The 16,533-nt window shown below is 42.3% G+C and overlaps 1 protein-coding gene across 3 annotated transcripts; it reads left to right on the top strand.

The window, feature by feature from the left end:
* Positions 1-15,811, top strand: LOC118367788 (frizzled-6-like). Of its 3 annotated transcripts, XR_008090562.1 has the most exons (9): positions 1,468-1,714; positions 3,314-3,625; positions 7,021-7,217; positions 7,517-7,925; positions 9,818-10,420; positions 12,859-13,007; positions 13,180-13,611; positions 13,730-14,259; positions 14,911-15,811. XR_008090562.1 is itself a non-coding variant. In XM_052494615.1 (8 exons), the coding sequence occupies exons 2-8, from the start codon at positions 3,440-3,442 to the stop codon at positions 13,884-13,886; spliced, it is 2,133 nt and encodes a 710-aa protein (XP_052350575.1). In that variant the 5' UTR covers positions 1-144; positions 3,314-3,439; the 3' UTR covers positions 13,887-15,811. The 3 variants fall into 3 exon arrangements, 2 of the variants coding, with proteins under 2 accessions (XP_052350575.1, XP_052350573.1); XM_052494615.1 differs by lacking the exon at positions 1,468-1,714 and adding an exon at positions 1-144 and having other exon boundaries at positions 13,730-15,811; XM_052494613.1 differs by having other exon boundaries at positions 13,730-15,811.
* Positions 15,812-16,533: the final 722 nt, after the last annotated feature.

Below are 16,533 nucleotides of genomic sequence, written 5' to 3'. Positions count from 1 at the left end.
AAACATTTGTGCTATGAAACAACATAAATGCGTGACTCTGCCCCACAACAATTATTTGCTAGATTCATGATAGTGTTGTTCGACAAAGCAAGGAAAGTAAAACTTCAAAACGTTATGTTTTATTGGAATTTGCAGCTGTTGTTGGTAAGTAATGAATCTGTTAGCTTCTGACATGACTTTCTATATCTTTAAGTGTCTGATATCGCTGATTAAGACATTTCAATTAGGTCTGAATGGTGAGGAAACATGATAGGGTTGGTGGACATAGACGGGAAAAACAGGACATAAAGTCCAAGACACGATCCAGTGTGATAATCAGAAGAGGGAAATTAATGTGTGATTAAGTTAAAGATGCAGTCCGGGATCTTAAGCACAACACATTTGTAACATATTGTACGAAGTGGATTCATAACATTTCATACAAATTGCAAAAATGTAACATATCTTACGAAATGAATGACAAAGTACACCATTGGATTACATTGTAAACAAAAAATGTGTACCCGTTTTGGCTTGTGAGCACTACATTAATACGACTGTGAAATTATCCAAAAGTTCATGAGCATCACTTTAATGCCTGATGGCAAACTGAATTATTCAGCTCCATTGTTCCTACAAACCAACGTTAGTGGGCGTTGCGTATCGTTTCGCCGGAGCAAGGAGTTTGAGTAGCCAGGCATCTTTAATTCTGCACCATCGGGATGCAGTGGTCGTCCACTTATGGGTACATGATGGAGGCTACTTGTGTGAAAGAAACAGCTGCTGATGGGACAGCGTGAATATAAGTGTTTTTCAAGTTACAGGTTTTCTAGTCAATCTTTCTTTTCTGAAGTCAAGTCAAGTGCTATGCTGCCAGACCCAATCCCCCCCAGTTGAGAAAAGAGGAATGGGCAGCACCTTTGACCAAAATTAGATGGTATAGAATGCAGCCGAGATTGTATGCTATTATTGTGTTGATGACATGTGACCCCCTAAACACGACTTCAGTTACTGTAGTGCACTGCCTCTCATTTGTTTTTATAACCTGATAGGTCTACTATCTAGTCGCTAAGTGTCTCAACTCAATACTTCTCAACAGTATGTGTCAAGATGTTTCCAGACATCAAGATGAAGATGATGGCTAAGTCCTATGCATGATATTTAGATTTTTGATACCGATTTTTGTCCCCAAAATGGGCTACAATATGATACACTGTAGGCCTATGCTTCGTATAACCATTCCTGCCATCTGCTGGTGAATCCAGTCAGTCACATAATACAACCATGATCTGCATTTCCTTGTGTCATTTCATCTGCAGCCTTTTAATGTGAATGTTGTATCTTTAATGTTCATCTTGAATTCTCCCCTTACAGTGAAAAATATAATAATTTAAGAAAAAACATAATTTAATTGTACAACATTGATACAGTGTTATGATGCATGTATTATCTGAGCTCGAGGACTATCCATCTTGGAATAGTACCACTATAAAATACATAATGTTTGTGGCTACACTGTCTACGCTTGATAATAGCACCTGCATATAACAACGGACAGTATTTCCCCGGATTGTTACTGTAATGGGTGTTGTATCGATCTCCGAGACAGACAGGATGTGGAGCTGAAAGAAAGAAGGCGGAGAATAGTTCAAAGTCGCTGGAAACATTGTCGCAAAATCCGAAAGGATTGCAATGGAACGATGCCCTTTATTTAGAATAAACTAATAACGAAAGGGTAAGTGTAATTGTGACTTTTCTGTCCTTGTCTAAATAAATGTTACATTCGAAACTTATCGAGGCCCTTTCCAAGGCACTGAAACAGGGATATTTACTAGTCGCACTTCCCGAAGTTGCATGCCAGACACGGGGAACAAATGGAGATTCCGAATGCTAATTTGGGAAAAACATGAAGAAAGGAACTGTATATTCCCATTCTATTCCATGTAACTGCAGTGTAATTTTCTTAAACATTTGATAATAAGGTTTATTCTGAAGTAGTTGTTTTTTACTTTAAAAATGAGTTTGAAATATGTTTTTGAAATAATTTGACTGGAGTGTACGTGATTTGTAACCAAGTCAAAACATTTGACTATTCAATAGCCTTTTCTCAGTGCTATTTTTGTTAGTAGCCTAATTTGGGAATCGAATATGTTTTTTGTTGGCTAAACTATTCCAAACTACTGAACATGATAAAAACAGTCACGTGGTTCGCTATATGCCAATCGATACAGTAGCAAAACATTAGATTGTTTGGTAAAATCATAATAATAATCATTAAATCAGTTTTGATTGATTTGTTTATTGTTAAAGCAATTCTCTCCACGACTCAAACATGTAAACATAAACAAAACAACCATACAAAAGTGCATAGGACTATTGCAGCAGATTAAAAAGTGAAATAAGTGATTTATGTTCTGCAGTACAGCAAATGATACACTTATTGAATGCAAACTGCATGCATTCCAGACGGTGCTTTCTGTGAATGATTACCTGTGTGAGATTAGATGGCGTGGCATGCTCCAATCAGACATTGTTACATACCAGACTTCACAGGACACTTAAAGCTTTACGCCTGTATCAACAAGCTGATGCTGTTATTGAATTAGTCTGCAATTCAGTGTGCAATTCCACCACATAATCTATTCTCCACTGCAGAAGAGTCTGGACAGATGTATTTCTCACTAGCAATAATCCACTCAGATCAATATGAATTATCTCTGTGTAACCTTTATTTAACTAGGACAAATTATTATTTACAAGTACTTTGTAAAGTTTATCAGTAAGGTGTTATAAATATTGATGTTCAAGGCCCAATGCAGTGAAAAAACGTGATATCCTGTGTTTTATACATATTTCCACGCAATGAGATTGGAATAATACTGTGAAAATTGTGAAAATTATGATAATGCCCTTTTAATGTAAGAGCTGCCTGCCTGGTGATATCAATTAGTTAATAGAACAGTAAGAAAGAGTTCAAAACCTCTCTGCCAACAGCTAGTTTTCAGTTTTCCTTTCCCGACTGAGACCACTCCCAGACAGTCCTAGCAAATATCTTTGCTAAGAAGCTACTCATTTTTTGGGGGACCACTTTAATTGAAAACAATCACATTAAGGTACTTAATTGTAACCAGAAATGATTTGAAATTGAGAAGAAAATGCTGCATTGGACCTTTAATGCTTTGGAACCAAACTCCATAATAGCCCTTCAAAACACACCAGATAAATTATACTCTGTTCTTTTTTAAAGTTTGGGATTTCCAAACATGCCACCGTGCTGATGCCGTGGTGGCAGATGGGAATGTTTTACCTGTCGTTACTCCTTTTGTCTCCATAGGACCCCAGCAAGCCTAGAGGAATGTAGATGAAGAGTGATTCGGCCTCCAACATAAAGTTATCCCTCCACTGAACCAAATAGGGCTGATTATACACAAAGAGTTTAGCCTAGCAACCGGCTGCCACCATGATGATATCCAGGCTGGTCTGGGTGTGCCTGGCACTGCTAGGGGCGAGGAGCTGCCACGCCCACAGTCTATTCACCTGTGAACCCATCAAGGTGCATCGCTGCCTGGGGATGCTCTACAACATGACTTTCTTCCCCAACATGATGGAGCACTATGACCAGGACATAGCAGCCAGCAGGATGGAGGTGAGTGTTTTTCACTGTGATAAAACCCTTAGATTTCAGAAACGTCCAGAGTAGTGATGCTGGGCGGGCGGGCAGGTGAGGGCAGCGATCGGTTGAAGAACATGCATTTAGTTTTACTTGCATTTAAGAGCAGTTGGAGGCCACGGAAGGTGAGTTGTATGGCATTGAAGCTCGTCTGGAGGTTAGTTAACACAGTGTCCAAAGAAGGGCCAGAAGTATACAGAATGGCGTCATCTGCGTAGAGGTGGATCAGAGAATCACCAGCCGCAAGAGCGACATCATTGATGTATACAGAGAAGAGAGTCGGCCCAAGAATTGAACCCGGTGGCACCCCCACAGAGACTGCCAGAGGTCCCGACAACATGCCCTCCGATTTTGACACCCTGAACTCTATCTGAGAAGTAGTTGATGAAGGCAGTCATTTGAGAAACCAAGGCTGCTGAGTCTGCCGATAAGAATGCGGTGATTGACAGAGTCGAAAGCCTTGGCCAGGTCGGTGAATACTGCTGCACAGTATTGTCTTTTGTCAATTATAATATCCTTTAGGACCTTGAGCGTGGCTGAGGTGCACCCATGACCAGCTCTGAAACCAGATTGCATAGCAAAGAAGGTACGGTTGGATTCGAAATGGTTGGTGATCTGTTTAACTTGGCATTTGAAGACCTTAGAAAGGCAGGGTAGGATAGATATAGGTCTGTAGCAGTTTGGGTCTAGAGTGTCTCCCCCTTTGAAGAGGGGGATGACCGCGGCAGCTTTCCAATCTTTGGGGATCTCAGACGATACGAGAGGTTGAATAGGCTAGTAATAGGGGTGGCAACTATTGTGGTGGATAATTTTAGAAAGAGAGGGTCCAGATTGTTTAGCCCAGTTGATTTGTAGGGGTCCAGATTTTGCAGCTATTTCAGAACATCAGCTTTCTGGATTTGTGTGAAGGAGAAATGGGGGAGGCTTGGGCAAGTTGATGTGGGGGGTGCAGAGCTGTTGACCGGGGTAGGGGTAGCCAGGTGGAAAGCATGGCCAGCCGTATCTATAGTAATAGATGCATGCAGTACCTACTGCTGACAGACAATCTGACCAAATGGCCTGTTGGAAAGTGTGCCATAATGGGATCTAGGTATTGTTATGAAGTTGACTCTCCTGTTGCTCTTCTGTTCAGTGTTATTCGATAGGATTTTCCGGGTTGAGGACTAGCCCTTTCCTTTAGGGGCATTGTTCCTGTTACGATGTCAATGTGCCAATATTCCTCTAGTATTTGGCAGCTTAGTGGTAACACTTTCAGCACCTGTAAGGAAATAGACCTAAATAGAGTGAAAAACTAGTATATATTTTTAGTATACATTACACACTGCAATGCATTTTGAAGTTAGGATGCCATATTGCGTAGCCAGCCCTTTCCTGCAGTCAAATGACCAAATCGCCGTCTAGTGGCCTCATGGGTGAAATGTTATTCATATTTTCATAATTTAATAATTAATAAAATTTAAAAAAATTAACTGACAGAAATCCGGTGTTTCTATGTCAAACAGTTTTGTTATTTTTCAGTTTTCTGTGATATATATAAAGTGTAATATTGGGATGCAATATTAAAAAAAAAATACATTTCAACTCTATTTCTGACATGGTACAGGTGTTTTCTTTTTCTAAAGCCCATAACCATGTGTATGAGGTGTATATTTGTTTAAGACTACCAAGAAACACTGTGTGACCCTGATTTAGCCCACTGCAGTAAAAGGTTCATTGAGTCATTGCTATCCATAGTCAAGGGACCTTGTGTGGAAATCCCCACTAGAGGGATCAAACTTTTTGAATGAGGCTATACAGAGTCCCCAATTCCAATACACTCTAAACAGAAAAATACAAGAAACTGCAGATTGTAGACTAAAAAGAGCTCTTTGAGATGGAGTTTGGAACCTCTAAAGAAGTGAAACAAGGACTCATACAGTCGGAGGGCCAGTTCCCCAGCCCCCGTCTAGATCTGGGCTGCAGCCAGCCTGGAGCTGGGGAAACCGTCAGGGAGAGAACGTTGAATAGTGTGGTTGTTAGATTGGCCCTGTGCTGATGGGGAAATGTTGCTTATACAGTGTAAACTTCGGCTGGATTCACTGCCTCCAGCAGTCATAGTTCTTTCTGCATAACTGCTTTTGTAAACTGAACAGGACTGTTTGATAACATGGTGTATCTGATCCAAACCAAGTGGCCCTTAGATTAAGATGGCAACATGATACAGTCTGTAACCTTTGAAGGATACAGTTATACTTGTTTTGGGAATGATTTGTGGCAGTCGTTTCAGATGGTATCTTAAGCTTTTGTGATATGGTCGTTACTTCGACAAGATCTGTTTATTTGGATAAACTCTGTTAAGCGTGACTCAACAATGCCAAAAATAACCATTCATGCTTTGGAAAGATATGTTTTCATACTTTGGTAGAAATAACTGTGAACTGTTTTTGTTAGAACAGAGCAGCAGCTTTAGTGTGATGGAATGGATACTGAGCAGAAGCCCAACAGTTCTGTCCATTCCAGTCAACATCCCTCTTAATTCCTGGTTTCCAAATAGTCCCAGAGTCATTTCCTGATGCCCACCCCCCTCTACTCAAATCTGTTGAAACTGAGACAGCCTGTGAAAGGAATCCTTTGTGTGGCACCATAATACAGTGCATTACAGCCTCTTATGTACTGTAGCCTTTTTAGCTTTTCCAACCAAGTCACGTGTACAGGAAAATAAAACTATTCTATTTCTGGATCTGCCCATGGCAAGGGAACTGCATGGACTGTATTGTGGCCGTGAGTGACGGTATTAACCTCACGTTGACTGACTTTAATTACAAACTGTTGTGATGTCTAGATGAATCTAGTTGAAATCAATATTGGTTGTTTGTATTAAAAACATGCATGAACAGTTGTTCAGCTCCACCCTTACAGGTACAGCTACAGGAACATGGTACTAGTATTTGCTAGGGTAGAAAAATTCCGGTAACTTTCCCAGGTTTTCCCAAAATCTTGTTTGGAAGATTCCTGGAATTAGGACAGAAATCCAGAAACTACAACCAGGACTTCTGGAAAAGCTTTGAATTGAGGGAAAGATACTGGAATTTTGCAGTCCTAGTATTTCTTGAACCATAAAAATCTGAATGGATCTATGTCTATCTTTTGCTCTCTCTCTCTCTCTCTCTCTCTCTCTCTCTCTCTCTCTCTCTCTCTCTCTCTCTCTCTCTTTCTCTCTTTTTCTCTCTCTCTCTCTCTCTCTCTCTCTCCCTCTTTCTCTCTTTCTCCCTTTCTCCCTTTCTCCCTCTTTCTCTCTCTGTCTCCCTTTCTCCCTCTTTCTCTCTCTCCCCCTCTCCCTCTTTCTCTCTCTTTCACTCCCCCTGTCCCCTTCCCTTCCTCTGTCTCCATAGCCCTTCATGCCGCTGGTCAACCTGCGCTGCTCTCCGGACGTACATCACTTCCTGTGTCAGGCCTTTATCCCAGCATGCACTGAGGACACCAAAGTGATCCGGCCATGTCGCGACCTGTGTGAGAAAGTTAGGTCAGACTGCAGGAAGGACATCAGCACCTTCGGCATCACCTGGCCTCCGGAGCTGCAGTGCGACAGGTAAATGTGACTGACTGAGTTGAACTCAATTCTCCAGGTCTCAGGCCAGGTTACTCATCAACGTGGGTGAGGTTCACTGAACCACAACATCTGTTACATACATAGGCGTGTTGTACTGTGCCAAGTTGTATAGATGAAAAGACACATGCCTGACTTTTTTCAGATGACCAAATAGTAAGTGTTTATAAACTGCTTGCTAACAGCCAGTTGACCAGTTATTACATTTATCAGCACTAAGTTTTGAAATGGTATTAATTTAGTTATGGTTTTGAATCTTTACCCTACTTTTTCTCCTCTAGGTTGGAAGATTGCCTCTACTCTCCAGATGGCTCAGTCCTGCCACCAACCAGAGTGACCACACCCAAGACCTCTCTGTCTACCAAGAGGGACATGGGCTTCTGGTGCCCCTTTCAGCTGAAGACCCGACCCGGCCAGGGATCCACGTTCCTGGGTGCCGGGGACTGCGCTCCCCCTTGCTCCAACATGTACTTCAAGCCCCATGAAATCGAGTTCGCCAAGACCTTCATCGGGGTGTGCTCCATCATCTGCCTCTGCGCCACACTCTTCACCTTTCTCACCTTCCTCATCGACGTCAAACGCTTCCGCTACCCCGAACGGCCAATCATCTTCTACGCCGTGTGCTACAGCTTCGTGTCGCTCATCTACTTCATTGGCTTCCTGCTGGGGAACAATGCATCCTGCAACAAGGTCTGTTTATGTCTGTGTCTGAAATGGCAACCAATCCCCTGTATTGTGCACTCCTTTAGACCAGCCCCCAGAGCCCTATGGACCCTGGTCTAAAGTATTGTACTACAGTGCATTCGGAAAGTATTCAGACCACTTTTTCTACATTTCGTTACATTAATCTTATTCAAAAATTATTTTAATTGTTTTTTTCCTCATCAATCTACGCACAATAAATACCCCATAATGACGACGCAAAAACAATTTTGCATTTTTTGGGGGGGCAAATGTATTAAAAATACAAATATCACATTTACATAAGTATTCAGACCCTTTACTCAGTACTTTGTTGAAGCACCTTTGGGAGCGATTACAGCCCCGAGTCTTCTAGGGTATGACGCTACCAGCTTGGCACATCTGTATTTGTGGAGTTTCTTCCATTGTTCTCCGCAGATCCTCTCAAGCTCTGTCAAGTTGGATGAGGTGTGTCGTTGCACTGCTATTTTCAGATCTCTCCAGAGATGTTCGACCGGGTTCAAGTCCGGACTCTGGCTAGGCCACTCACGGACATTCAGAGACTTGTCCCAAAGCCACTCCTGCATTGTCTTGGCTGTGTGCTTAGGGTCATTGTCCTGTTGGAAGGTGAACCTTTGCCCCAGTCTGAGGTCTTGAGTGCTCTGGAGCAGGTTTTCATCAAGGAACACTCTGTACTTTGTTCTGTTCATCTTTCCCTTGATCTTCACTAGTCTCCCAGTCCCTGTCACTGAAAAACATCTCCACAGAATGATCCTGCCACCAACATGCTTCATCGTAGGGATGGTGCCAGGTTTCCTCCAGATATGACGCTTGGCATTCAAGTCAAAGAGGTCAATCTTGGTTTCATCAGACCAGAGAATCTTGTTAGTCATGGTATGAGAGTCCTTTAGGTGCCTCTTGGCAAATTCCAAGCGGGCTGTCATGTGCCTTTTACTGAGGAGTGGCGTCTGTCTTGCCACTCTACCATAAAGGCCTGATTGGTGGAGTGCTGCAGAGATGGTTGTCCTTCTGGAAGGTTCTCCCATCTCCACAGAGGAATGCTGGAGCTCTGTCAAAGTGACCATCAGTTTCTTGGTCACCTCTCTCACCAAGGCCCTTCTACCCTGATTGCTCAGTTTGGCCGTGGCCAGCCCAAGGAAGGGTCTTGGTGGTTCCAAACTTCTTCAATTTAAGAATGATGGAGGCCACTGTGTTATTGGGGACCTTCAATGCTGCAGAAATGTTTTGGTACCCTTCCCCAGATCTGTGTTTTCACACAATCCTGTCTCGGGAGCTCTACGGACAATTCCTTCGACCTCATGGCTTGGTTTTTGCTCTGACATGCACTGTCAACTGTGGGACCTTATATAGACAGTTCTATACCTTTCCAAATTATGTCCAATCAATTGAATTTACCACAGGTGGACTCCAATCAAGTTGTAAAAACATTCCAAGGAGGATCAATGTAAACAGGATGCACATGAGCTCAATTTCAAAAGTCTCAAAGCAAAGGGTCTGAATACTTATGTAAATAACGTATTTCTGTTTTTAATTTTTAATAAATGTGCAAAAATGTCAACATTTTTTCGCTTTGTCATTATGGGGTATTGTGTGTAGATTGAGTAAAAAAATGAATTGAGTCAATTTTAGAATAAGGCTGTAACGTAACAAAATGTAGAAAAAGTTAAGGGGTATGAGTACTTTCCAAATGCACTGTATGTAAGGAATAGGGTGGCGTCGGGATACAGCCCATGTCTTATGACGATATCTGAAGTCATGTAGCTATATATTGTGATGTTTTATATGTATGCCAGGTATACTTGTTTTCCTAGCAAACTTCTCTATGGGACATAAAAGTAGTCATTCATCCGTTAATCTATTTATTCATTCATTCATTCCAGGCGGTGCACCCGGCTGCCATGGACACGGTAGTGCTGGGCTCCCAGAGTAAAGGCTGTACGTTACTCTTCATGCTACTCTACTTCTTCTCCCTGGCCGGCATCGTCTGGTGGGTCATCCTCACCATCACCTGGTTCCTGGCCGCCGGGCCCAAGTGGAGCTGCGAGGCCATCGAGAAGAAGGCGGTGTGGTTCCACTCTGCCGCCTGGGGGATCCCCGGAACACTAACCGTCATGCTACTGGCTCTCAACAAGGTGGAGGGAGATAACATCAGCGGGGTGTGCTTCGTGGGGCTCTATGATCTGGACGCACTGCGGTACTTTGTGCTGGCGCCACTGTGTATCGGGGTTGTGGTTGGGCTGTCTCTGCTCCTGGCTGGGATCGTGTCGCTCAACAACGTGCGTCAGGTGATCCAGCACGATGAGAGGAACCAGGAGAAGCTGAAGAAGTTTATGATCCGTATTGGGGTGTTCAGTGGTCTGTACCTGGTGCCCCTAGTCACTCTGCAGGGGTGTTATATCTATGAACAGAGCCAGCGCTCCACCTGGGAAAACACCTGGATCAATGACCGTTGCCAGGAGTACAGCATTCCCTGCTCACACAAGGTAACACACGCTCAGCACTAGAACATTTTCATAATAATTTGATATCTCTATGAATATATGCTGCTGCAAAATTAATCTAACATTAATAGATGTTAAAAATCAGTGCTCTTCTTATGCCTTCTTTCAGCCACAGTAAAATGTATGATTATATTTGGCAGATGTTTAAATGGAAATGGTATCATTAAGCAATAAGGCACGGGGGTGTGTGGTACTCTACAACATCCGTAGAGTATGTCCCTATCTCACACAGGAAGCGGCGCAGGTCCTAATCCAGGCACTTGTCCTCTCCGGTCTGGACTACTGCAACTCCCTGTTGGCTGGGTTTCCCATTTGTGCCATCAACCCCCTGCAACTTATTCAGAACGCTGCAGCCCACCTGGTTTTACAACTTTCCCAAGTTCTCCCATGTCACCCCACTCCTCCGCACCCTCCACTGGCTTCCAGTTGAAGCTCGCTTTCACTACAAGACCATGGTGCTTGCCTACGGAGCACTGCCTCTCCCTACCTATGCTCAAGCCCTACACCCTAACCCGAGCACTCTGTTCTGCCACCTCTGGTCTCTTGGCCATCCCACCCCTATTGAAGGGCAGCTCCTGCTCAGCCCAGTCCAAGCTCTTCTTCTTTTTTATAATAATTAAATATTCCTGAAACAACAAAATTGCACTTGACCCCCCCACCCTCTTTCTAGCTTTGCTGATAGCTACTTTATTGAGAAAAGGTGTACTTACTGTGATATGTGGTTGTCCCACCTAGCTATCTTAAGAGGAATAATTAAGAGGAATCTCTCTATATAAGAGCATCTGCTAAATTACTCAAATGTAAATTCTCTCAACCAGTTTCACCTGGAATGCTTTTCCAACAGTCTTGAAGGAGTTCCCACATATGCTGAGCACTTGTTAGCTGCTTTTCCTTAACTCTGTGGTCCGACTCATCCTAAACCATCTCAACTGGGTTGAGGTCGGGAGATTGTGGAGGCCAGGTCATCGGATGCAGCATTCCATCACTCTCCTTCTTGGTAAAATAGCCCTTAAACAGCCTGGAGGTGTTGGGTCATTGTCCTGTTGAAAAACAAATTATAGTCCCACTAAGCCAAAACCAGATGGGATGGCGTATAATTGCAGAATACTGTGGGAGCCATGCTGGTTAAGTGTGCCTTGAATTCTAAATAAATCACAGACAGTGTCACCAGCAAAGCACCCCCACACCATAACACCTTCTCCTCCATGCTTTACAGTGGGAAATACACATGCAGAGATCATCCGTTCACCCTCACCGTGTCTCACAAAGCCACGGCGGTTGGAACTAAAAATCTCTAATTTGGACTCTAGACCAAAGGACATATTTACACCGGTCTAATGTCCATTGCTTGTGTTTCTTGGTGTCCTTTAGTAGTGGTTTATTTGCAGCAATTCGACCATGAAGGCCTAATTCACAGGTCTCATCTGAACAGTTGATGTTGAAATGTCTGTTACTTGAACTCTGTGAAGCATTTATTTGGGCTGCAATTTCTGAGGCTGGAACTAATGAACTTATCCTCTGCAGCAGAGGTAACTCTGGGTCTTCCATTCCTGTGGCGGTCCTCATGAGAGCCAGTTTCATCATAGTGCTTGATGGTTTTTGCGACTCATACTTGAAGAAACTTTTAAAATTCTTGACATTTTCCGTATTGACTGACCTACATGTATGTATGATGGACTGTTGTTTCTCTTTGTTTATTTGAGCTGTTCTTGCCATAATAGGGCCATCTTCTGTATACCACCACTACCTTGTCACAACACAACTGATTGGCTCAAACACATTAAGAAGGAAAGACATTACACAAATTAACTTTAAACAAGGCACACCTGTTAATTGAAATGCATTCCAGGTAACTACCTCATGAAGCTGGTTGAGAAAATGCCAAGAGTGTGCAAAGCTGTCATCCAGGCAAAGGGTGGCTATTTGAAGAATCTCAAATATGAAATATATTTCGATTTTTGTTTTGGTTACTACATGATTCAAATCAAATCAAATGTATTTATATAGCCCTTTGTACATCAATCAGCTGATATCTCAAAGTGCTGTACAGAAACCCAGCCTAAAACCCCAAACAGCAAGCAATGCAGGTGTAGAAGCATTATTATTATTACGTTATTTCATAGTTCTGATGTCTTCACTATTATTCTACAATGTAGAAAATAGTCCAAATAAAGACAAACCCTTGAATGTGTAGGTGTTCTAAAACCTTTGACCGATAGTGTATATGTCTATTATTACACGTCTAATGGCTTGGCCATATACCACAAACCCCCGAGGTGTCTTATTGCTATTATAAACTGGTTACCAACGTAATTAGAACAGTAAAAAGTATTTTTATGTCATACACATGGGCTCAAACCACCCGGTTTATAATACCCGGTTTATAATACAGTTTATAACACTGTAATGTTGTGTTTCAGACTACAGAGTCTGGTCATCCAGACCTGTCCCTATTCCTCATTAAATACCTGATGACCCTGGTGGTTGGGATCTCAGCTGTGTTCTGGGTCAGCAGCAAGAAGACCTGCTCAGAATGGGCCTTCTTCTTCAACAGGACCAGGAAGAAAGAGTAAGGACACTTCACTAATGCCTGTCTCTCAATGGCACCCTAAGGCAAAAGTAGTGCATTATATAAGGAATAGGGTGCCATTTGGGAAGCAACTTGGGTTTTACAGTATGCAACATTTACAGATTGCAGATGATATCATTCTACTGTGTTCTAATTCTATTTATCTATCCAGCCCCATTAGTGAGAGCCGAAGAGTTCTCCAGGAGTCCTGTGAGTTCTTCCTCAAACACAACAGCCGTGTCCAGCACAAGAAGAACCACTACAACCCCGGCTCCCACAAACTCAAGGTCATCTCCAAGTCCATGGGCACCAGCACTGGTGCCTCAGTCACAGGCAACCACGGCACCTCAGCAGTGGGTAACCATGAGGCCATCCGGGGCCAGGCATCTTTCTCAGAGGCCAGGGGCTCATCTGAGGCCTCCGCCAGGGAGCAGCTGGAGAGGGGCAGCTCCACCCGTGGCTCCAGGCTGAGGGACAGGGAGAAGCAGCCCAGTGGACAGGCCCTGTCTGGGGGGAGAGAGGGGGCAGAGAGACGTAGTAAGAAGGGCAGCTCCAGCAAGGTTAGCAGCCGCTCAGAGAGCTTCCACAGAGTCCCAGAGGGAAGGTAAAGACCGATACTTTCACCGTTTTGCCCAAGTACTTTCTGACCTACACATACGTACTTCAAAAGGTTTTGTCCACTCCACTGTTTACAGGTTGTTTTTTACAAACTTGTCTTGTAGGATGACTCCCCGGAGTGAACTATCAGAGACGAGACAGATGCCCAGTGGACAGCACCTGGCTTTAAGCAACTCCCACAGCGGCAGTGCGAAAGGCTCCGTCCCTCACCTGGTTCGCCAGTTACCAGAGGAGAAAAAGGACAAGGACAGCAGCTGTTGAGCCCAACCAGCAGGCTCCTATGATACTTAACACCAACAAAGATGGGTGACTCTGGTCCTCAGGGGCTGGACTGAGTGTCTGCTGGTTTTTGTTCTGTTCTTCCTTTCAAATGAGCAACTGATTTAACCTGTCATACCATACCAGATGTGTACACTCAGAACAATCAGTGATATTAGTGGATCGATTAAGTACCTGAGGGAGAATAGAGAGTTGAGAAAATCCAAAGGACAGGAGTTTTCCTTCACACCACAGAGACGGGAAGGAAGAGACTAGGTGGGCCACTAAGATCCTAGAGAGTTCCCTTCAGTGACCGACCCAACAGGTGTAGCTACTGTACGTCAGTCAGCTGGACTGGATCACTGGACACATCAAGGTGAATGAGGTTAGAGAATCATGCAGCTCTTCAGACCAACAGTTGTATTTCCCTGCTGTAAAACAGTCACTTCGGTTGACATATTGTTTATTTACTTATGAAAGCTGTACTTTTCTGAGGGTAGATTGATATGTAAAGTGTGTAGAATATACACTGGCAATATTTATGTAAACTATTTTATTTTCTATCACTGGACTAGTCTTTACACTGAGTTTAAGCGCTTGAAAATCTGAAAATCGTGAAGGTTTCACCAAACAATCAGAACTTCAACGATATCTAGCTGTGGTGGTTAACTCTTTTTATTTTATTTTTGTATTCAAATGGTTAATGTCATGTATATGTAGACACTTCCATCATGAAACAATGAGAAGCAAGCATAGCAGTTCTGTAGTTGCAGTAGACAGGAGGTTCTCACTACCAATACAATCAGTATGCTACTCTACTTTTCATTCCTTTTCCATTAGTGTTTTTCAGTATATCTATAAATAGTTAAATAAGCATTTTTCAATTTGCTGATTCTCCTCATTAACTTAATTTCCTGTAAATCTGAGTGGAGCATGTGTTTTTTTATACTACAGTTTCTAGAAGAATGTGCCTTGTGAACTGAATCATGGTCTTCAGATAACCTACTTTTTGTCTGTCTTCCTACAGATGCTTTACATGTGTGACAGTCATTCCATGTGTGCATTCATCTCCAGTGAAATATGTGGACAAAGTAACCAGGCTTATTTCTGGCTCTTGACCTTATGTAAGTTGTTGTGGTTGGACATCTCACTACACTAGAGGAGTTACCACTTAGAGATGAACCCAGTGCAAATAATGAGTGATACTGTACAATTTGTACAGAGATCGAATGTCTTTTTTTGGAGTTTATATTTCTGTTACGCAATTATCTTTAAACCAAATATAGTAGTATGTATACCTAACATAACTGATGATCCAATATGAAAACACCAGTAGAAAAATCAGAGACGAAATCCAATCCAAAGCATGTACCTAGTTGAGTTGATCTTTTTTGACAAATGTGTGGGTTTTGTTCAGTATTTCACTTGTCATGATTCTTACCGGTAATCCATGAACTGTGTTTGACTACACATTTTTCTTGCAAGCATTTTCCCGAAAGGCCTGTTGGGAATAAGTCTTGCACACTGTATGAATAAAAACCATGTATCCATCCATACATACTCACAATAATTTGATAAGTATTTGAATCCCTCCATGCTGAATTGTTTTATTGTCTTTAATCTGACCCTGTCCTTGATCTTCATCCATATCTATTGTATATTATTATGTGGCTATCAGAAGACAAAGGTTCCAGCTAAAGGGAATGTGTTATCTTGCTTCCACTCCTTCACACATGAATAATATAACCACTACTCATCCTTGATTGCACATAGACTTGTTTAGGCTATAGATTTTTTTGTATATATATATTTTAAATTCCCTATACTTTTTTGTGAACTTTTGTAGACTTATGTTGTATGTACTATTTGATATATATTTTGTATCAATTATATTTCCTTTTAATAAAAGATTATTGAATCAAATAAAATGTCATTTGTCTCATGAATGGATGCCTAGTTTTGTATTCCCCATACAGATAGTGAACCATGTTGTCATGTTTGTGTTAAATTCCGTGTTCAAAACAACTGGGAACTCGGAAATCCGACTGGGAAAAATCTTTTCGAACGTTCATCCAACTCGGAGTTCCAAGTCGGAAACTCTGGTGTCTTTCTAGAGCTCAGACTTATACATAATATACATAACCTATATACTATACATAACCTATAATTGTTTGTAGTCATCAACATTAATCATCAGCTAGTCTACAGGAAAAATACTTAAGGAAGATTTCAATTAAATAAGCCTCCTTTTCAAAACCCATTGGAGGAGAAGATCAGAGGGGAGGGACCTCTGACTTTCTCACCCAATGGGTTTTGAGTGTTTTATTTTACCATTATTTTACCTGGTAAATTGACTGAGAACACATTCTCATTTACAGCAACGATCTGGGGAATAGTTGGAGAGGAGGGGGATGAATGAGCCAATTGTAAACTGTGGACAGATTGGGAATTTAACCAGGACACCGGGGTTAACACCTCTACTCGTATGATAGGTGCCATGGGATCTTTAGTGACCACAGAGAGTCAGGGCACCCATTTTAACGTCCCATCCGAAAGAGTGTCCCCAATGAGGTTAGGCGAGAGGACACAAGGAGTATGCCATTAAGTTATTCCCAATTTCATGAAATAACAGACTAGAATACCCACATAT

This window comes from Oncorhynchus keta, chromosome 34 (genome assembly GCF_023373465.1).
Source record: "Oncorhynchus keta strain PuntledgeMale-10-30-2019 chromosome 34, Oket_V2, whole genome shotgun sequence".
NCBI classification, from domain to species: domain Eukaryota; kingdom Metazoa; phylum Chordata; class Actinopteri; order Salmoniformes; family Salmonidae; genus Oncorhynchus; species Oncorhynchus keta.
This window is presented reverse-complemented; position numbering and strand designations above follow the sequence as displayed.